Source organism: Ovis aries, chromosome 18 (genome assembly GCF_016772045.2).
Source record: "Ovis aries strain OAR_USU_Benz2616 breed Rambouillet chromosome 18, ARS-UI_Ramb_v3.0, whole genome shotgun sequence".
NCBI lineage: Eukaryota > Metazoa > Chordata > Mammalia > Artiodactyla > Bovidae > Ovis > Ovis aries.
Window position 1 is genome coordinate 21,485,323 of NC_056071.1, and position 23,574 is coordinate 21,508,896.

The 23,574-nt window shown below is 41.1% G+C and overlaps 1 protein-coding gene across 1 annotated transcript in view; it reads right to left on the reverse strand.

Moving 5' to 3' along the window:
- The window catches only part of IQGAP1 (IQ motif containing GTPase activating protein 1), a 108,951-nt gene that overhangs the window by 69,925 nt on the left and 15,452 nt on the right, over positions 1-23,574 (reverse strand). The window contains exon 3 of the mRNA XM_015101899.3: positions 783-939. Coding sequence (XP_014957385.2) covers positions 783-939 — 157 coding nt within the window. The remainder of the gene's footprint in view (positions 1-782; positions 940-23,574) is intronic.

Below are 23,574 nucleotides of genomic sequence, written 5' to 3' on the forward strand. Positions count from 1 at the left end.
AGTCTTTGCTTTTTGATGAGGGAAAGTTTCTATTTGGGATGTTAATTCTGGCTTAAGATCTATAGTTCCCTTGTTTTCCTTCGAAGTTAAACATAAAGCAAAAATCTTTCTTGACTCTGTCTTCATTGTTAATTCTCAGCTCTGACCCAGTTCTGACAGTTGACCCCTCATACATTTGCTCTGGTTTTGTAATCTTCCACTATCTTCTACACTCATCCTTTTCTAGATAAGAGTTCTTAGGAAAGCTCCCCACAAAAACTCTGTAGGCAATGGAATTTGGTCCTAGTCAACATCCCAACTTACTTAAAGTAGTCCTCTTTTTGAGGGTCCCAGGCCGCAAGAATCAAACACTCATCTCAATTTCTTAAAATCAGATCACTTTCCTACTTATCTTAAACTTTAATATCACGAGGTGATTTTCTCCCCTCCAAAGTTGCTAATGCTTTTAATCTGTCAACAAATCTCAGAGTTTGGTTAAAATTAAAGTAGTAATTCCCCTAGTTATCTCCTCTGCCTTCTAAGAAATAAAAAATTCATTAAGGACCATGGAAATTTCTCTGTACAAATTACTGATTAGAATTGCACCAGGAATAGTCAGCTCAAGTTCTTTTACTACTATATCTTGACTTTGCACTGAACTTTCTCCACTCTGCCAGGCATTTTATTTTGTTGGAACAAAGACATTTCCACATATTTCTCAGTAACTCTTTCATGGGATAAGGGATGCTAAACTTCTCTCTCTGATTTATGGAAACTGAAGCACCAAGCAGGGAAGGACTCACCTTGTATCTGGTCTGCTCTCGGTCATAGATCTTCTTCAGGGACACCACTTTAGGGGAGAAGAAGTTTCCCAGCTTGGCGAGGTAGACCCCATTCCTAAGCCCCTCTTCCAGTTCCGTGGTGGGAGGCAGATCTTCCCCAAGGCATGCTTCCATCCACCTGCACAGAAGGAGAAAGGACTTGAGAAAAGCGAGGGAAGGTCTGAACACTTTCCTCAGAGATCTCAAGCTTAATTTCCACTCTCTTTGGACAAGTTTATATCGAACCTAGGCAACACTCTTTAAAGATTCAACTTCAGAGGCTTCCCTGGTGGCTAAGTGGTTAAAGAATCCACCTGCCAATGCAGGAGACACGGGTTTGATCCCTGATCTGGGAAGATTTCACACGACTCTGAGCAACTGAGCCTGTGCCCCACAACTACTGAGCCTGTGCTCTAGAGCCCGGGAGCCACAATTACTGAGGTCTGAGCACCCTAGAGCCCACGTTCTGCAACAAGAAAAGTCACTGCAATGAGAGAAACCCATGCAGCAATTAGAGAGTAGCCCCCCCCTGCCCCGCCCCAACTTGCTGCAACTAAGAAAAGCCCGAGCAGCAGCGAAGACCCAACACAAACATAAATAAATAAATAATTTTTAAAAAAAAAGATTAAGTTTCACATACATCCTTGTCCTGGCCCAGTCACACCTCAGAAGCTGGGAGCTGAGGAAAATTCCTGAGTATAAACGCCACCCACTTCTCTGCCCTCCTTTCCTCTCCTGCAACAAGACACCAGCTGGACCAGGGTCCTCACTGCCCACGAAGCTCAACCCAGACCCTCTCCCTCACTCCTTCAGTTGCTCCTGAAGAACTCCTAAGAATAATCCTTTGTAACTGAAGCCACCATCTCTCAGCTGCTCAGAAACTTAAATTTGTAGATGAAGTTCTCTTCTGGTTTGAGAATTCAGCATTGACAGTGAATTTCTAGATTCAGATTTTAAAGCCGTTTGGGGGTTAACCAAAACAGTCAATCATCTCACCTAAAATACTTTAGGAAACTCCAATGGAACCAGTACAAATGAATTAAGTGTTTTTTTAAGAGGGGAGAGGAAGTTGGAAAGGAAAAGAAAACTCTACTGTCTACCTCAGATTCCTCTTATAAGATTTTAGGGAAACCCAAGATAAAACCCTAGTGGCTCAGATGGTAAAGCATCTGCCTGCAGTGCAGGAGACCTGGGTTCAATCCCTAGGTCAGAAAGATCCCCTGGAGAAGCGAATGGCAACCCACTCTAGTATTCCTGTCTGGCGAATTCCACGGACAGAGGAGCCTGGTGGGCTACAGCCCACGGGCTCGCAGTCACTGGACAGAGCAACTAACACTTTCACTTTCAAGACAAAACAAAGCAAAATTTAGTTGCATACATTTTCTACCAACAGAAATGTAGGTAACTAAAATACCATTCAGGGCAATGCTTTTAAACTCTTTTTTTGAGTTACAGAATCCTTGGAATATGTAAGGAAAGCTATATGCCTCCCCTCAAAAATGTACACATACCTAAGTTTATAATTTCAGAGATTTCATTGACTCCATATTGAAAACCCTTAATTTAAAATTATGCTACTCAAACTTTACAAGGCTATTCTTATCCCCATGTTCTTCACCACACCAGGGCAGTGGGTGGGGTGGGAAGAGGACCCCTATATGATGCCTGGTCTATTTCACTAGTGCTAAATATTTGAAAAGCCAAATGAAAAACACAAAAGAACAAAGATACAGCAGACTGAAGTAAAAATTAGATTTACTGACAAATGAGACAACAGAAAAATTAAGCATTTATAATGTCAATTGATACATAAAGTTTAAATTAAAAGATAATAAAATTTCTTGTATTCCATCTTTTCAAACTTAGATTACCACTCAGAATCTTTAAAAAAAATAATAAAGGAAAGCAACAGTGGCCCCACTTTTCTCAAGTTCTACAAAATAGTTATTCAACCTCACTTTCAAAACTATCCTGTTTCTAACTCAGCATAACATCTGACACTAAGTCGGTACTCAAATAAATATTAGTTGGATAGATGAATGGGCAAGAGAATTTTCTGGTTATTTCCTATATTCAATGATATTATGTTTTCTCCTCTGGATTTTCTTTTACACAGTAGAACTGAAATGTCACTACAGGAAAAAGAAGAAACAAATTAGTTTCCCAAGAGAGTTGCCACAGTAACTAGATACCAATTAGTAACAACTATAAAATCCAAACTATGCTTCTCCAACAGCCTAAAGACCAGGAGGGCAATGTGGGGAAGAACGTAGGTCCATGGTATGAGCTGTAGTCATCGGAAATAATTGTCCCTCCAATGTTTTACTGCTGAAAAGGATACAGCAAACAGCTCCTGGCAACCCCTGCTCTCAGGAGGCAGTCTAACTTGTGTTCTCGTTAACAGGGACAAATCTGGAATAACTCAAAGCGAAACACAGTCCTTTACCACATAAGGGTGTAAAGAAAAAGTAACGTTTTCCTCTCAAAATGGAGAAGACTGGATAAACAGCTCACTAGTTCTTTTGCCTTGCGTCAGAGCCAGCGACCAGGGCTCTGCAGGCTCTCCTCTCCTCTGAGACCACTAGATTACAATCACATTAAAAGGAGGGACCACAGCCACACCCCCTACAATCCTCTGCCTCCTCTTGTCTAACTACTCTAAAACAGTCCCCATTGAGGACAAGACTCGCAAGCTTTCTGGTGGAGCTGAATGCCCTGCGTACCACACAACTGTCAGGCCGAAAGAAAAGTCACCTGTGACCTGGTCAAAAAAGATAAAGCAGAGAGCAGGAGCTAGAAGAAACAAGCAAAGCATACGAGGGTCTCTAAACAAGCCCCTATCTGCACTCCAGTTCCCTGCACGGCTCACCCTTCATTCTAAACTCTGCTCCACAGCAAAAGTATCATCTGGTTTGTTTATAAGCATAAAGTTAGTTAAATGAGGACCAAATTATTTTGGAAAATTAAGAATATTAAATGACGTGCTATATTACTATCATTTTTAATCATAACAGCAGTTTGAGTTCTACTATAATTCTGAGGAGATAACAACAAACCCACCCATCCTCTCCAGCCCATCTGAGATTCCCCCTCTGCCACTAATTCAAAGAACCACAAAATGTGAGAGCAAGGAGCTGTTAGGACAAATCCCTTTGGGGTCTTCCCCCCAATATAACACACATCCATTATAGAAAACTACAAGAACTTTCTCATTATTTTATGAATATTTTCCATGTTATTATACAGTCTCTGAACACCCTGAGTCACATTAAAATTCTACTAAGTGCTTAATCAGTCACCTATCTTGGATATTTATAACATTTCTAAATGTTTTCAATTGTTAAATAATTCTCCAAGGAACATCTTTGTACACAATATTCTTCTGTATTTATAATTAACTGCTGAGGAAAGATCTTAGAAGTCTAACTCCAAAACAAAAGACGTTATTGACCAAAAGCTCACCCAAAGATTGTACCAATTTGCACAACCCTCTTGTTTTACAAATAAGAATTAAGGTCTATCCAAGGCTACCTGCCAGTTAGTGACAAAGGTGGGATAAGAGGACCCTGATTCCTAGTTTAGAATCCTTCTCACTAAACCACTATTGCTCTTACCACATCACCCCAGAAGCCTAACACGGCTGAGCTCCACAGAGCTGTCTAAACAGGACAGAGCTGTAACTCTCCCATGCAGGAAAAAGACTGGTATCTCTGCACATTTTGTCCACTTAATAGGGTTTTAAATATTTCAGCTTAACTGTAAGTCCACCAGTATTTCTCAGCTCAGATACAAAGCTTCCTTATAACAGTTAAGCATTTAACTGTATAAGTTCACTTTAGAATAAATCTATGCATTGATACCTATCTTATGCCAGACACGAAAAAAATCAACTCAAAATGGGTTAAAGACTTGAACACTGTAAATCTGAAACTGTAGAACCCCTTTAAGAAAACACAGAGGGTAAGCTCCTTGGCATCAGTCTTGGGGACAATTTTTTTGGAGGGTTTGACATCAAAAGCAAAAATAGACAAGAAGGATCATATAAAATTTAAAAGCTTCTGCACAGCAAAGGAAACCATCAACAAAATGAAAAGGCAACCTACAGAATGGAAGAAAGTATTTGCAAATCATATATCTGTTAAGGAGTCAATCTCCAAAATATTTGAAGAACTCAACAACAACAAAAAAAAAAAAACCACACACACACACACAAAAACCAACACTCCAATTTTTAAATGGACAGAGGTACGGAATAGTTTTCCAAAGGCATACAAACAACAAACAGGTAACTGAAAGGATGCTCAGCATCATTAAATCATTAGTTCTGTTCAGTCGCTCAGTCGTGTTCAACTCTGCAATCGCATGAATCGCAGCATGCCAGGCCTCCCTGTCCATCATCAACTCCTGGAGTTTACCCAAACCCATGTCCATCGAGTCAATGATGCCATCCAACCATCTCAGTCTCTGTCGTCCACTTCTCCTGCTGTCAATCTTTCCCAGCATCAGGGTCTTTTCAAATGAGTCAGCTCTTCACATCAGGTGGCCAAAGTACTGGAGTTTCAGCTTCAACATCAGTCCTTCCAATGAATATTCAGGACTGATCTCCTTTAGGATAGACTGGTTGGATCTCCTTGCAGTCCAAGGGACTCTCAAGAGTCTTCTCCAACACCACAGTTCAAAAGCACCAATTCTTCAGTGCTCATCTTTCTTTATAGTCCAACTCTCACATCCAAACATGACCACAGGAAAAACCATAGCCTTGACTAGACAGACCTTTGTTGGCAAAGTAATGTCTCTGCTTTTGAATATACTATCTAGGTTGGTCATAACTTTCCTTCCAAGGAGTAAGCGTCTTTTAATTTCATGGCTGCAGTCACCATCTGCAGTGATTTTGGAGCCCCCCAAAATAAAGTAAGCCACTGTTTCCACCGTTTCCCCATCTATCTGCCATGAAGTGATGGGACCAGATGCCATGATCTTAAGTTTTCTGAATGCTGAGACAACTTTTTCACCCTCCTCCTTCACTTTCATCAAGAGGCTCTTTAGTTCATCTTCACTTTCTGCCATAAGGGTGGTGTCATCTGCATATCTGAGGTTATTGATATTTCTCCTGGCAATCTTGATTCCAGCTTGTGCTTCCTCCAGCCCAGCGTTTCTCATGATGTATTTGGCATATAAGTTACATAAGCAGGGTGACAATATACAGCCTTGACACACTCCTTTTCCTATTTGGAACCAGTCTGTTGTTCCATGTCCACTTCTAACTGTTGCTTCCTGACCTGCATACAGATTTCTCAAGAGGCAGATCAGGTGGTCTGGTATCCCCATCTCTCTCAGAATTTTCCACAGTTTATTGTGATCCACACAGTCAAAGGCTTTGGCATAGTCAATAAAGCAGAAATAGATGTTTTTCTGGAACTCTCTTGCTTCTTCCATGATCCAATGGATGTTGGCAATTTGATGTCTGGTTCCCCTGCCTTTTCTAAAACCAGCTTGAACATCTGGAAGTTCATGGTTCAAGTATTGCTGAAGCCTGGCTTGGAAAATTTTAAACATAACTTTACTAGCATGTGAGATGAGTGCAATTGTGCGGTAGTTTGAGCATTCTTTGGATCACCTTTCTTTGGGATTGGAATGAAAACTGCCCTTTTCCAGTCCTGTGGTCACTGCTGAGTTTTCCATATTTGCTGGCATATTGAGTGCAGCACTTTCACAGCATCATCTTTCAGGATTTGAAATAGCTCACCTCCACTAGCTTTATTCATAGTGATGCTTCCTAAGGCCCACTTGACTTCACATTCCAGGATGTCTGGCTATAGGTGAGTGATCACACCATTGTGATTATCTGGGTCGTGAAGATCTTTCTGAACAGTTCTTCTGTGTATTCTTGCCACCTCTTCTTAATATCTTCTGCTTCTGTTAGGTCCCTATCATTTGTCCTTTATTGAGCCCATCTTTGCATGAAATGTTCCTTGGTATCTCTAATTTTTTTGAAGAGATCTCTAGTCTTTCCCATCCTATTGTTTTCCTCTATTTCTTTGCATTGATCGCTGAAGAAGTCTTTCTTATCTCTTCTTGCTATTCTTTGGAACTCTGCATTCAGATGCTTATATCTTTCCTTTTCTCCTTTGCTTTTTGCTTCTCTTCTTTTCAAAGCTATTTGTAAGGCCTCTTCAGAAAGCCATTTTGCTTTTTCACATTTCTTTTTTTGGGGGATGGTCTTGATTCCTGTCTCCTGTACAATGTCACGAACCTCCATCCATAGTTCATCAGGCACTCTATCAGATCTAGTCCCTTAAATCTATTTCTCACTTCCACTGTATAATCATTAAGGGATTTCATTTAGGTCATACCTGAATGGTCTAGTGGTTTTCTCCACTTTCTTCAATTTCAGTCTGAATTTGGCAATAAGGAGTTCATGATGTGAGCCACAGTCAGCTCCCAGTCTTGTTTTTGCTGACTGTATAGAGCTTCTCCATCTTTGGCTGCAAAGAATATAGTCAATCTGATTTCGGTGTCGACCATCTGGTGATGTCCATGTGTACAGTCTTCTCTTGTGTTGTTGGAAGAGGGTGTTTGCTATGACCAGTGCGTTCTCTTAGCAAAACTCTATTAGCCTTTGCCTTGCTTCATTCTGTACTCCAAGGCCAAATTTGCCTGTTACTCCAGGTGTTTCCTGACTTCCTACTTTTGCATTCCAGTCCCCTATAATGAAAAGGACAGCTTTTGGGGGTGTTAGTTCTAGAAGGTCTTGTAGGTCTTCATAGAACCATTCAACTTCAGCTTCTTCAGCATTACCGGTTGGGGCATAGGCTTGGATTACCGTGATATTGAACGGTTTGCCTTGGAAACGAACAGAGATCATTCTGTTGTTTTTGAGATTGCATCCAAATACTGCATTTTGGACTCTTTTGTTGACTATGATGGATACTCCATTTCTTCTGAGGGATTCCTGCCCGCAGTAGTAGATATAATGGTCATCTGAGTTAAATTCACCCATTCCAGTCCATTTTAGTTCACGGATTCCTAGAATGTCGACGTTCACTCTTGCCATCTCCTGTTTGACTACTTCCAATTTGCCTTGATTCATGGACCTGACATTCCAGGTTCCTATGCAATATTGCTGTTTATAGCATCGAATCTTGCTTCTATCACCAGTCATATCCACAACTGGGTGTTGTTTTTGCTTTGGCTCCATCTCTTCATTCTTTCTGGAGTTATTTCTCCACTGATCTCCAGTAGCATATTGGGCACCTACTGACCTGGGGAGTTCCTCTTTCAGTATCCTATCTTTTTGCGTTTTTATATTGTTCATGGGGTTCTCAAGGCAAGAATACTGAAGTGGTTTGCCATTCCCTTCTCCAATGGACCACATTCTGTCAGACCTCTCCACTATGACCCATCCGTCTTGGGTGGCCCCATATGACATGGCTTAGTTTCACTGAGTTAGACAAGGCTGTGATTCCAATGCAGGGATCACAGGTTCGATTCAGTTGGGGAACTAAGATCCCACAAGGTGTACAGTGTACCACCAAAAAATAAAAAATAAAAAGGAATAATTTCAATAAGCTCAGACTCCTGCATCTTCCCATATGTAGAAAAACACTAAATTTGTTAACCTGAGATGTCTGGGTGGTGGTGGTGGTGTTGATAGCAGTAATCTTATGATGTTCTGACTACCTGAGCATTTTGGGCTTTTTTTTCCAAAATACTCTCATTTTTTCCTGGCTCCTCCCTTACCTCTTTGAAACAGTCCTTCTGAGCTATCTGAGAGGCTGTCTCTTGGGTTTAAGTCAGCCTAATAAAACATAATTCTCAACTTTCAGATTACACTTTTTTTTTTCTAGTCAACAGTGGGAATATAAATTGGTGTGGCCACAATGGAGGCAATATGGACGTTCCTCAAAAAACTAAGAACAGAACTGCCTTCCATCCAGCAGTGCCTCTGCGGGGTATACAGACGTCCCTCGGTATTAACAGGGTGGTTTCAGGACCGAAACCTTGGACTCAGGTAAGACCCCAAATCCAAGGATGCTCAACTCCTGTATATAAAATGGCGTAGTATTTGCATACAACCTAAGCACACCCCCTCCATATACTTTACATCATCTGTAGATTACTCATGATACCTGATACATTGTGAATGCTATGTGAATTATTGTGAATACAATGTAAATGCTATGTAAATAATTGCTGCCAAGCAGCAAATTCAAATTTCACTTTTTGAAACTTTTCAGAATTATTTTTTCTCTGGATATTTTCAACCCACAGTTGACTGAATCCATAGATGCTGAACCTGCGGATACAGAGGGATGACTGTATGTCCAAAGGAAATGAAGACAGGATATCAAAAATATATTTGCACTCTCACAATCATCACAACACTATTCACAACAGCCAAGATAGGGAAACAACCCAAGGACCCACAAATGCATGAATGGGTAAAGAGGTTATGATATATGTACTGTTGTTGCTTTCAGTCACTTGTGTCTGACTCTTTGTGACCCCCCCATGGACTGCAGCACACCAGGCTTCCCTGTCCTTCACCATCTCCCAAAGTTTGCCCAAACTCATATCCATTGAGTTGGTGATGCTATCCAACCATCTCGTCCTCAGTCGTCCCCTTCTCCTCCTGCCTTCAATCTTTCCCAGCATCAGGTATGCATATACATACAAAGAAATACTATTCAGCCATGAAAATGAAGGAAATCCAGCCACTTGTGACAACATGGACAGACCTTGAGGGCAGTATGCTAAGTAAAATAAACCAAAGGGTATAAAAAAAAATACTGTATGGTATCAATGACATGTGGAATCTGATAAAATACATAAATAAAGTCTAACTTTTAGTGCTTGCCAGGAGTTAGGGCCTGGAGAAAATAGGGAGAGATTGGTAAAGGATGCAAACATACACCTGTAAGATGAATAGGGTCTGAGGCTCTAACATAAAACACAGTAACTATACTTGATAACACTGTATTGTATAAGTGAAAGAGAGCAGAACCGTAAATGTTCTCACCAGAAAAACAAGAAAAAGATAAACATGTGAGGTGATGGATATGTTAACTAGACAGAGGAAATCCTTTCACAACGCATACATACATCACATCACCACAATGTACTTGCTTTCAAAGTCCTACAATTTTATATGTTACTTGTACCGAAATAAAGCTGAAATCTAAATAAAATGAAATAAATTTGGGACTTCCTTCGCAGTCCAGCAGTTAAGACTACATGCTTTCAATGCAAGGGGCACAGGGTGGATTCCTGCTGGGAAACTATGATCCCACACGCCGTGCAGTGAGGCCGAAAAAAACCAAAAACTAACTGAATGAATGAATAAATAAAATCTATGCACAAAAGAAAAGTCATTGGCCAACACAATTCTCATGTTACCAACTCTCATGTTGAAAACTATCTTACTATTCACAGAATTTCACGGTTGGAAGGCTCATTAAAACCCTTCCAGGCTACCTAACTCCTCCACTCCCCTCTCACCTCCCACTCCCTCCCTCACTTTAACGCCTGAATACTCCCAAAACATCTTGGTCAAATCATGCTGTAAACTGACTCTGTGGTGGCTCAGTGGTAAACAATCCACCTGCAAGTTAGGGGGCACAAGAGAGGCGGGTTCGATCCCTGAGTTGGGAAGATCTCCTGGATTAGAAAATCCTACTCCAGTATTCCTCCCTGGGGAATCCCACGGATAAAGAAGCTTTGCAGGATACAGTCCACGGGGTCGCAAAGAGTTGGACAGGACTGAGTGAGCTCAAGTATATGAGCATCCAGGCTGACCTCTGATCACTGATGCTGACGTGGAATCACACATTCAAGTTATTAACCCATTTCATCTCAGGATTCTAGTAGCCAAAAAGCTTTTTATTAAGCCAGCATCAGCTCCCCATGAGCACCCTAAGATGCCTCATGGAGCAAGACAACATATGGAATTAAAATATAATGTGTCCAGAAATGGCCGAGGACTTTTAAAGACCTGGATTTATATCTTGTCTCTGTTACTTACCCAATTTCTTCATTTGTTAAAAGGGAATAACAATACTTTCCGGATAGGTCTATTGTTGAGGCTTAAATAAGATTACATATGAAATGCAGGGCTTAAGCACAGGGCTTGGCTGGTATCTTAAAAACATATGTGCTTTTCCTCCTTTCCTCTTATATGATGAGTCGCATGCTGACACTTCTGTCAGTAAGATGATTCCAGTTCCTTCAAGTGTGCCTCAAGAAAAGAGAACAGCATCTACCTCATAGGATGACCGTGAGGGTTAAGAGATTACCACACAGAGTTAAGAACAGTGCCTGGCATGAAGTTACCACTCAGGGCATCAGCTGGTGCTACCAGGAGTCTGAGATGTGACTCCCTGTCCCTCGAATCTTCCTCATTCATCTCTGAACACTTATGTTCCAGGTGTGGTCTGACTGGCCTGAAATGGAACTGGAACATCACTTCTTCATTCTGAACAGACCAAAACCACAGACAAAGCCTTGATTTTATTACTGTATAACACTTTGCTAATCAACAGAGTTTCTTAGTATGTTTTCCCCCGAAATCACAGCTGCTAAACCTGATCTCTACAGTTCCGTGTATTAGATTCTTATTTGCACTCATCTCTAGCACATTTCTTTCTGCTGATTCAGCCCATCGTCCCGAATGTCAACATATTTGCAGATCCTAATTCTGTGGCCCAAAATACTAACTTCTCTCCCAGCTTCACATTATCCATAAATACTAGTGGAGTTTGAAGAATGGTGAGGAGTCAACCAAATGGGCAAAGCAGAGAAGGCCTCCAGGCAGAATGCATACCATGTACAAAGGAAGGGAGGGCTGAGAAAACACAGTGGGTTACAGAACAGCTCGGCACTGACATTGCTGGAAGGGAAGGCAGGAGGTAATGACAAAAACAAAAAGCAGCTTGGATGGTGCAAGGCCTGCTTATCAGCTAAGAAACCTTTCCATCTGTCACAAGGGACACTGGAGGATTTTAAGTCAGAAGTGACCTGATCAGATCTGTGTTTTAGAAAATCTCTTTGGCAACAAACAGGATTTTTAAGTTTTTCTTTAAGTACAAATATTTTAACAAATAAGTCACTTAAAAACAAAAAGTTCTGAGAATATTATACCAACTGGTGATACCAGCACACTCTTATCTGTGATGAGGTGTCTCCACCAGGGCCACACACAGGCCTCGGCGACAAAACTCCTAACATTAAGGAAACTGAGAACAGAGTTGTTAGTCCTTCCTCCCACAAAAAGGGATATAAACTTTGAACATTTTCTCCTCAAGTTTAACCCTACAACAGCTTTAACAAATCTAACTCAAATGAAAATTACTAAAAAAAAAAAAAAATTAAGTGACATCTTACCTGAAACACAACCTATTAAACAGGAAAAGTAAGTTTTAAATGGTTCATTTTCTAGAAATAATGCTAAAAAAAAAACCCTCTAACACCATGTTTTAATTTTGGCAGACAGACATTAAGCTGACTACTTCACATGCAGTATCTCAGCTGATCCCTCCAAAACCCCTTAAGGTAAACAGTATTATTATTCCTACTTTACTGATTAAAAAAAAAAGCAAAACATGGACTCCTCAAAGTAAAGTAACTTATCCAAGATTACTTGTCTAGTAAGTGTCTGAGCTCACAATTAAACCCAAGTTGGTGTGATTCTAGAGCTCAGACTCAATTGCTGCAATATATTGCTTCCTTTGAAAATAATAATAGTTATCATCTACTTAATACTCAAGTTCTTAATACTCAAGTTCTGATGCTTGTGAAAGCATCCTAAACTACAGGGCATGGCCCTCATTAACAACCCTTATTCTATCAAGTACCAAAAAGGAGACCTATTAAACACTGAAGTTGACACCCTTAGTGTGAAAAATACGTGCTTTTATAAAAGCCCATCTTTACTATAATGGCATAATAATTCTTATAAATAGTCCTGATATAATTTCATATTTAGCCTATTTTGATAAAACTTTGATTTATACATATTTTAAAAATGTACTCTGACAATTATATACCCATTTAGGAAACATTTCTAATGGATCACTCTGTGCAACCTTATAGTGGCATTAAAAAGTGCTGAATACCTGGAGATCACCCCTCGGAGAAGAGAGATGCTTAAACTACTGGCTACAATAGATGATATTTGAACTAGGCTTTGTAAGGTAAATTGCATGTAGAGAGGTGAAAACGGGAAAAACAGACACTGAGGATAAAGGAGACAGCACAAAAAAAGAGCAAAAAGGACTGAAAACAAATGGCATATTTAAGGAATGACAAATCCTCGTGGTAGAGGAGTATGTGGAGATGTGTCTGGAACATTAGGATTTTAATCTGCAGGCAATGGAAATCACAAAACTTTCTGAGCAGAAGAGTAGCTTGGTCAGATCTGACATTTAGCACGGTAACTAGGACAACAGCACAGAAGACAGGTCAACAGAGAAATATTAGGCAACTACCTCAAGGATCCAGGTGAGAGGTAATAGGCTCTTCAATTAGGGCAACGGTGGAAACAGAAAGAAAAGTGATGAGCAATTTCAGAGAAAGAACTGACCCCACTTGAGGATCTGTTATATGGCTGGGAGTAGGGGTTAGAAGGACACTGAGAAAGATGAAGGTTTAACAGACAAATGGGGGGGAAAAAAAGCTCCTATCAAGTGGATTAGACATTTTAAAACATTAAAAAATTAATGTTAAAATTTTTAATTTTTAAAATTAACATTAAAAATTTTAAACATTTAAAAATAAATAAATGAATGGTCATATAACCTTGAAATGAGAAAGGCCTTTCCAAACAAGACTGTGGACACAGAAATCATTTTTTAAAAGGGAGAAATAAACTGGCTACATCACTAAACTTCTACAAGGCAATTAAAAAAAATTAAAATCTGAAAGAAGCTGGAGGAGAAATTTGCAACTCATAACAAGGAGCTAATAATCTCCCATAATCTTTATTTTTATTTTTTGGCCACATGGCATGTGGGATATTAGTTCCCCGACGAGGGACTGAACCTGAGTCCCACCCTCCACCGTGGAAGCATGGAGTCCTAACCATGGGACCACCCAGGAAGTTCCCTCACATAATTTCTAGATACGCACACACGCGCACACACACATACACACACATATATATGCTTTAAATAAATAAAATGACAAATATTTCCCTAGGAAAATGCTCTAGAAACACAAACAGACAATTCAGAAAAGAATACAAATAACCAGCAATTATGGGGAAAAGGATCTTAACCTCACTACTGATCAAAGGAATTCAAATTAAAGTAACAATAAAACCATTTTCAGTTATCAGAATGGCAAAGATAAAAAAGGATAGTAACTTATTATTGCCCAGTATGTAGGGAAACTTCACATTCTCACACTGTCCCACTGGCAACGTGTACCATCAATAGCAAACTTGCAAAAACTTCCGTAAAAGGAACAAGGTTGTTTTATTTTTAAGAGATGATTTGGTGACTCATGGAATGGATGGCTAAATAAAAGACAATGCCACTAAACAAGGCTGGGGACCCCTGGGGAAGCAGGCCAGAATGAAAAGCTCATGTCTGAAATGTGTTCAACTGGAGAGGTCCATGAGACACCCAGGCAGAGATGTGTTGGAAGTACAAGTCTGAAAAACTCAAGAGAAAAACCAGGTTGGAGACCTAGATTTGAAAAGTGGCACCCCAGGAGTGGATGAGCTCCCTAGAGAAAGACCGTAGTGAAAAATTTTCAAGTTCCAGGACTGTGCCTTGGAAAACACGAATACTTAAGAGGCAAATATTACAGAGAAAGAACAGTTCCTATGGTAAAATGAGAACTATGAGAGAATCACATGATGGCAGGGAAGGAAGAAAACATTTTAGGAAATTGGGGAGGTCACCAACTTCAAATGCTGCAGAGATGGGTGGCAAGAAGAAAAGAACCTGGCAAATAAGAAAGAAGGTCATCTGGGACCCCAACAGGGGGTGTCTCAGTGGAGTGGTGAGACAGGATCAGATACTATCACCAGAAACGTCAGTAGAGGTGGAAAACCACAGACAACAAGTGTAGAGTTCCTTCTCAAGAAATCTAAAAAGGGAAGAAAAATCAGAGGAATAAAGAAAGGGTTCAGACTTCCCTGGTGGTCCAGTGGTTAAGAATCTACCTGCCAAGGCAGGGGACACGGGTCCGATCCCTGGTCCAGGAAGATCTCACACGCCGTGGAGCGACTAAGCCCGTGTGCCACAACCACTGAAACCTGCTAGAGCCCCAGAGCCCATGCTCAACCACAAGAGAAGACACTGAGAGGAGAAGCCTGCGCACTGCAACAAAGAGCAGCCCCCAAGAGCAGCAACGAAGACCAGCCCAGCCAGAAATAAAGAAAAAAGAGAGAAAAGAAACAGCTGGGGTCGCAGAGAGTCGGACGTGACTGCGCGACTGAACCGACCGAGTCGGCGGTGGTGGCACAGCCAGGGAAGGCATGCATTTCCCTCTCTCTTTTTTTAAATAATTGAAGAAGAGGCACTTACTTGCACCTTGCAAGGAAAGCGGGACTAAAGACACAAAAAACAAAGTAAAGAAGAAGATTCTCAAGAACACAGGGGGCAGTTATCTATGGAAAGGAACATACCCGCTTCTTCCTTGAGAAAAGAGGGAAGGAAATAATGAACAAGAATGACCTAACTACACCTCTGAGCTTACTTCCTGTCTGTAAAGCAGGATTAGGAATGGCACCTATTCTCAGAAGACTGCTGTGAGGATTAACTGAGGTAATGCATATAAGCGCTAAGGCTCTAAATTTTGGTAGCTATGTGTTTGTGCATGTGTAGAGGACAGCCAAACCCCAGAAATAAACCTGCTTCTAGAGTCTGACACCCAGTAACGTGTGGGCTCCCTGATAACATTTGTCAAAGGGAGCATCTAGGTGGCCCTACCATCCCACCGCTCGGCAAGACAAAGAAATGACTATTTGGAGGACTCTGATGTGGTAAGCCTTGAAACAAGCCCAGACCGAGAGCATACGGAGAGAAGAATCAAGGTGGGAATCTGAATTAGGGGTCTGTGAAGAGGAAACCAGTTGAACAAGTTCCACCCAGCACATGACTTCAGCGGTTGCCCAGCTCTGTGCAATACAGAAGCGGAACACACCAATGCCGGAACTGACTACTCCAAACCACTGAGATTCGGTTCCTCCAGGAGCGGCTCGGCGCGTACACACCCAGCTTGCAGAGCAAACGGCCCCCAAATGTCTGCATGACTCACTGAGGAAAAACCTCCCGAGTAGGCCGTCTTTCCTCATAAACAGGATAAGTACTGAGCCACTAACACATTGAGCACCATCTCAGCCTTGGAAACAGCCTCATAATTTCAACATTGTGTGGCAAAAACCCAGTCCTGAGAAAAAGGAGTGTAGGTTACTCAAAAAGGCATTCCTCACCATATGAAGAGGGAGGGGAATTAGGGCTGGGTTCCCAGAGAAAATGGCATTTATGTGTTAATGGGTTTGTGTGCGTCTGTGTGTCTTGATGCGGGGGAACATGTCAAGCCAAAGGAAGAAACTGTACAGAAACTTTGAAGGATTTGAAACAGGGAAGGAAGTGATTAGGTCTGATTTACAAGATTACTCCAAACACAATGGATTAGGAAGAGGGGCTATTAATGGGTGCAGAACTACTGAAGAAAGGCAGGCTAGTTTTCCAAGCCATACACGCAAAATGAGAAATCTTGATAGTATCTGTTTTAAAAGAAACTTCTGAATATGAATTAAACCAATCTGAACAGCTATAGGAATAACTGAGAAGTAGAAGGGAATTTTTTTTTTCTTCATCTTAAGTAACTTAGTTTAACCTCTGTGTTCCTTGATACCTAATATAGACCCATCCCTGAACTAATCATTTCATTCTGCTGAACTGGACATGAGGTATGCCAGGTTCATTTGCCAAAAGTAAATGTCTGAATTTCAAAACGGTCCCTCGTCTTAACTAGGGTGGTAGAAACTAGACTATGATGATGATGCTTGCACCATTTGGTAAATTTACTAAAAATCACTGAGTTATACACTGAAAATGAGTGAATTTTACGGTATTTAAACTTCAGTGAAAAGTTCTGGGCAAAAAGGATTAACTCACTTTTGGACCAAATATTCAGAAGCTCAGCCTGGTGAAACATTACTGTGTTCAACCTATCCACCCATCCACCTCGACTTTACCACATATCATAAAGCATGAAAGACCTTTTAACCCTAAAGAAAAAAAAATAAAAAACTTCAAAGTAAGCTAAAGCCTCAGCCTAGTCACTGCTGACTGCAATCAGCTCTTGAGAAAAAAAAAAAAACAAACAGGTGAGAGTCCTCTACTAGGTGGAAGACAGGCACATATTTCTTTGCAAAAAAACCAGTTCTCTGAGTCACTGCCAACTGCAGCAGCTGCTAGAGCCCAGGGGAGCAAGGAGAGCCTGCAGAGCAAGAATACACCAAAAAAGTTAATGGTCAGATCTAATCGTTAGTGAGAATATATCAAGAGGCGGGGTTAACTGTGATAACCATGAAAGACATAGCTCCTGGTCTCTAAAGTGAAAAAAAAAGTCACTCAGTCATGTCTGACTTTTTGTGACCCCATGGACTGTAGTCCACCAGGCTCCTCTGTCCATGGGATTCTCCAGGCAAGAATACTGGAGTGGGTAACCATTTCCTTCTCCATAGGCTCTTCCTGACACAGGGATCAAATCCAGGGTTCCCGCACTGCAGGCAGATTCTTCACCATCTGAGCCACTAGGGAAGCCCCTAAGGCTCACAGTAAACTAGATAAGACATAAGTATAAAGCACTATACTGTGAAAACTACAGTAAAGACACCTGAGGGGCAGGAGCTAAAAAGACACAAGAGTGTGTGTGTGCTCAGTCACATCCAACTTTTTGTGACCCCATGGACTGCAGCCTGCCAGGCTCCTCTGTCGATGGGCTTTTTCAGGCAAGAATACTGGAACAGGTTGTTATGCCCTACCCCCAGGGGATCTTCCAGACCCAGGGATCGAACCCGCATCTCCTGCACTGGCAGGTGGATTCTTTACCACTGAGACACTTGGGAAGTCCATAGAGACACAAGAGAGGGGCATCTAACTCAGACCTGGAGTAAGGGTGAGTGTCCAAGTAAGCTTCTTGGAGGAGGCACTGCCCAAATTTATTTTCTTAGATAGGCAATATATTTTTACACAGGTCAAAATTTTAAAGCATAAAAAGAGACCCAGTTAAAACTAAGAAAAATCTCATGAAGCGAAAAGACAAAGAGTGTCATATGCTTCAGAGATTAAGTAAAATAAGTCATGAAAATTTTCCAACGGGCACAGCAATTAGGTCACTGGTGACTCGAGAAAGAGAAATCACAGTGGGGGGAAAGGAGGGCACACGATTATACCCACCTGAGTTAAGACACACCAAGAAAGTGGACATAGGGAATAAAGACAAGCTTTTCTTGAAGGAGAAAAGAAAAGACAATAATCCTAGACAGGGTCTCAGATTGAGGGGGCCTATCTAAAATGGGTGAGGACATTTATGTGCTAAAGAAAGAGAATTGAAAAAAAAAAAAAGTCAAGTTATGAGCCCAAGTTAAGAAAAAAACACTGGATAAGAACCCTAGAAGACAAGAAGGCACAGGATCCAGACCACAGAGAGAAGATTGAATCTTAAGAAGAAAAACAGTTCTCCATTGCTACAGGGAAGGAAGTCAAGATGGCATGATAAAAGAGATGCCGTAAATTTGTTAGGGCCAGAAAAAATGAGGGAGTTTGTAGAGAAAGTGGAGTTCATCAAGTTGTGACATGGGAAGCCAGGGATGGAGATGTGTACTAAGAATAAAGGTTGATAAAACTTCTGATCGGCACAGCCAATCTCTGACAATTCAAGTGGTACTTTCAAAAGGCACCTCCATCCATGAACTCTCCCACCGTCTACCACTGGAAATAATCTCTTCTTCCTCCAAACTTCCTCTAGACTTTTTTACTCAGTATCTCTTTACCTCTTAACATTATTTAAGAAGGTAAGGGTGGAATCCTTTTCTGATTTCTATTTGAAGCATGGTGCTCAGTAAATAACTGCTGAATGTCAAACTGTTTTCTCTCTCGCTTGAGGACCACAGTCCTGGTCTCAATGATTAATACAGCCAAATAATGAAAGAAAAAAGAAATAACGCTGAACTCTCATCATCATCAACAATGGAATTCTCTTAACCACCAGAGCCCCCCTATTCCACACAACTTTTCACCAATTCAGTGGAATGATATTCTGAGCATCTACTCTGTGAAAAGCACTGTGGCAACATCTGTGGCCAGATGCTGTTGGACACCAAGAAGTGGAAAAAGACTCACCCCTAAAGGAGCACAAGAGAGTAAGACGAACACACACACACAATTATGCTGTCCATTCCCTCCCATACTATTTCAGACTATATTGCAAAACTCAGCCATAAAAGAATTTCTTCCTTAGCTAAACTTTCACATATTAACTTTCTGCATCATTTCCAGGGCAATCTATATTGCCTTTTGACATCAGTTAGATCTTTCATCCTTTGATGTTGGGTAATTTTTTTTTTTTTTTGATGTTGAGTAATTTTTGAATAACTCTTCCCTTGTAGCTCAGTCAGTCAAGAATCCACCTGCAATACAGGAGACCCAGGTTCAATTCCTGGGTCTGGAAGATCCCCTGGAGAAGGAAATGGCAGCTGATTTCAGTGTGCTTGCCTGAAAAATCCCATGGACAGAGGAGCCTGGTGGGCTACAGTCCATGGGGTCGCAAAGAGTGAGACACAACTGAAGCGACTAAGCACGCAACATAACCATCCCAACATTTTTAGCCCTGTCAGAAAAAAAAATACAATGAGCAATGGAATATTATCAAGTCATTCAAAATAAAAGTACCTTTTAATAATAGGAAATGGAAATAAAAACTATTTTTAAGTGACTTGAGAAAGCCCTTAGGTTAGAACATAAATCTTCCACTAATCCTTATACAATCTGTACATAAAAATCTGCAACATGTGTTTTCTCAAAGCAAGTTTTGGGAAATCTCTTCTTGTTACAAAGTTCTTCCTCAATTAAGCAGATTTTCATTGACAAGTTCCATTCCTCTGGTACTGCACATGATAAACTGAAACTCTCTTTCGTTTTTCAGGGATTTTTAAATAATGGCAGGCAAAACATTAACGGGTGAATAAACTCCTACACTGGAGGAGACGTTGATCTTCTGCGAGTCTATGATTCTGTGTTCCCTCTAAATTTTGTTTCCATATTAAGTGATCTGTCCTTCAGTTACTCCCCAAGCATTATAATCTCCGTACTGTGCTGTGCTCAGTCACTCAGTTGTGTCCGACTCTTTGGGACACCATGGACTGTACCCCACCAGGCTCCTCTGTCCACGTCCCTCTTAAAGTATGGCCTCCAGAACATAAAACCAGCTTCAGGTAGCCTCTGATTCTTACAGAGGACAGTAAAACCACCTCTTCCTTTCCTGCACAGGTCACATTCCTACTAATGAGTTAATAAACATCTCATACGTATACCTGTGGCTGATCCATGCTGACGTATGGCAGAAACCAATACAATATTGTAAAGCAATCATCCTCCAATTAAAAAAATAAAGAAAGAAAGTCAGCAGCTGCATTGCTGCTACTGCTAAGTCACTTCAGTCGTGTCCGACTCTGTGTGACCCCATAGACGGCAGCCCACCAGGCTTCCCCGTCCCTGGGATTCTCCAGGCAAGAACACTGGAGTGGGCTGCCATATCCTTCTCCAATGCATGAAAGTGAAAAGTGAAAGTGAAGTCGCTCAGTCGTGTCTGACTCTTCGCGACCCCATGGACTGCAGCCTACCAGGCTCCTCCGTCCATGGGATTTTCCAGGCAAGAGTACTGGAGTGGGGTGCCATTGCCTTAGCTCCTAAAATAAAAAAGAAATCTCAGGTTTGGTTCACTTTGTTTTTATTCTCACTAATCCTCTCCCTACTAATGCTACTTCTCTATCCTGTGTTGCAGACACTCCATTTTTTGAACCCCAGTGCAGGACGTCACAGTTATCATTATTAAATTCCATCATTACATTCAAGGTATTTTGAAAGCAAAATCTGTCATGTATTAACTATGTGCAGTGTAGTAACCATTCCAGCAACTGAAGTTTGATCAGTATACCACTAATGCATTCACAAGTCCAAACACAAATGTTTTAAATGTGTAAAAAAAAAAAAAAATGTTTTACATGTAACATGCCCTAACAAGTTATCTTTGAATTAAAAACCTAGCAGCTCCTTTTTTTGAGCTACAATGTATATTAGACAGATTCACCATTTTTTAATCATTTTACAGAATGGAGTTCAGTGGTTTTTAGTATATTCACAATGATGTGCAACCACCATGACTATCTAATTCCAGAAAATTTCCACCCAGAAGGAACCCTACACCCATGAAGCAGTCACTCCCCATCTAGCAGCTCTTCTGGAATGATTTATTCAACTGGTTACAAATCTTAATCACATTACAGTCTAGTCCACATGTATCCAATCTGCAGAAGCATCACAAGACAAACTCTCAAATGCCTTACTGAAATCTAGACATTACTTTGCTTCTCTGATTCACTAATCTGGGGACCCTGTCCAAAGGCAATGATGTCATGGTGACAGGGCCTTTCTCAGAAAGTCCTGGTTGACTCCTAAGGATCCCTTCATTTCTTCCCATAAGCCATATATACAAGCTTAGTCTCTCAGTCGTGTCTGACTCTTTGCAACCCCATAGACTGTAGCCCGCCAAGCACCTCTGTTCATGGGATTTCCCAGGCAAGAATACTAGAGTGAATAGTCATTCCCTTTGCCAAGGGATCTTCCGACCCAGGGAGCGAACCCGGGGCTCCTGCACTGCAGTCAGACTCTCCACTGTCTGAGCCACCAGGGGAGCCCTCTTTAACACATGACAGGGCGTATGCTACGGACTTCTGCCAGAGACTAGCTCGCTAGACTAGAATTTGTGGTATCTTCTCCTTTTTAGTAACTAGTACATTTGCAGTCCCCCATTTTCAAAACTCACACTCCTGTTCTTCACAACGTCTTAAAGATCGCTGGCGACAGTTCAGTAATTGTGCCTATCCAATTTGTACCTTAATGCTTTAGTTTAAGCTCCATAAATCAAGAACATGAGAACTCAATGAAGGAAGTAATGAAACTACAGATAAAACATAAAACAGTTAAGAAGTGACCATCAAGAGGTCTTGAATTCTTAATTGAAATAGTCCCTTGAATCCATTATTCTGATAGACAACACTGTTTCCCAAACAACTAGTCCTAAGAAAGACAATCTGTGAGGAAAAAATCTGATAGTAAACTAGGTTGGAGGAATATTGCCTACATGATCCTCGCCCTTGAAGATTCAGAATTTACAGCCCATGACAGTCTAATATTACAGTACTTCTGAAACATATCTGACCACTAAACCCTTTCCTCCTTAACGTCACATTAACAGAATACACCTCAAAATAGTGATACAGAGGTTAGCTACACAGTCTTCAAAAGTTCCTCAAAACTGTACTCTCCTTTAACACAAAGAATAAATGGTGAGTTTGACAAGTTGACTCATACCTTCACAGTATACATGTCAAAACTGTCCATCCAAAACCTGTTTTCTCAAGACCAATTTCATTACACAATTAACCTTTTTAACATAATACAACCTGCTTGAAAACTCTCTGGAAACTTCTAGCTAATTTTTCCAAGAGGATATTTAAGCCATATGTTGCAAAAGTCTCAAAAGTTGAAATGCTTTATTCTGAAAAAAAAAAAAAAAAGAAAGTTAAATCTCAATTCATAGACTAAAGAGTTTGGCAAATTCCGGAGCACATTTCATGAGAGAGCCATTCCTGGTGCTCAACATCTAAGACTGGGGTCCCCAGCCCTGGGACCACGGACTGGTACTAGTCTGTAGCCTGTTAGGAGATGAGCAGCTGGCAAGCGAATGAAGCTTCATCTGTATTTACAGCCACTCCCCATTGCTTGTATCACCATCTAGGTTCCACCTCCTATCAGATTAGCATCAGCAGTAGATTCTCATCAGAGTGCCAACGCTGCTGTGCTTGAATCAGCCCAAACCACCTCCTCTAACCCCCATCCGTGGGACCGATCCAGGGGCCGGTGCCAAAAAGGCTGGGGACAGCTGATTTAAGATACTATCCAAATACCATCTAGAGAAAAAGTTTTACCTCACTCTTTACACCAAAATAAATTCTAAAAGGATCAAAGGGTCAAATGTTAAAATTCTTTACATCCTAAAAATACTTGAAGAAAGCCTGGGGGAATATTTTTGTATGGAGACGGACTAAAGAGTCCCTTTAAAAATGATACAAAGCCATAAAGCTAAAAAACAAAAGCTTAGTAAAACCAAACATGTTTTTAAAATTCTAAATTATTTTTAACACCTTAAAATTGAAAGTTAAAAGACAGCATCCAAAGGGTCGACCTCCTCAATATAAAAAGAGCTCGCTTTACATCAATAAGAGCAATAACACGCTAGAAAAATGAGCAGGACTTCCCTGGTTGTCCAGTGGGTGAGAATCTGCCTGCCAGTACAGGGGGCACAGGTTCAATCCCTCGTCCAGGAAGATTCCACAAGCCTCGGAGCCCTGACGTCGGTGCACCTTCCCTCTAGGGCCCTCGAGCCACAACTACCGAAGCCCAAGCGTCTAGAGCCTGTGCTCCACAGCAAGAGCAGTCACCGAAGTGAGAAGCCCAGGCACAACCAGAGAGCAGCC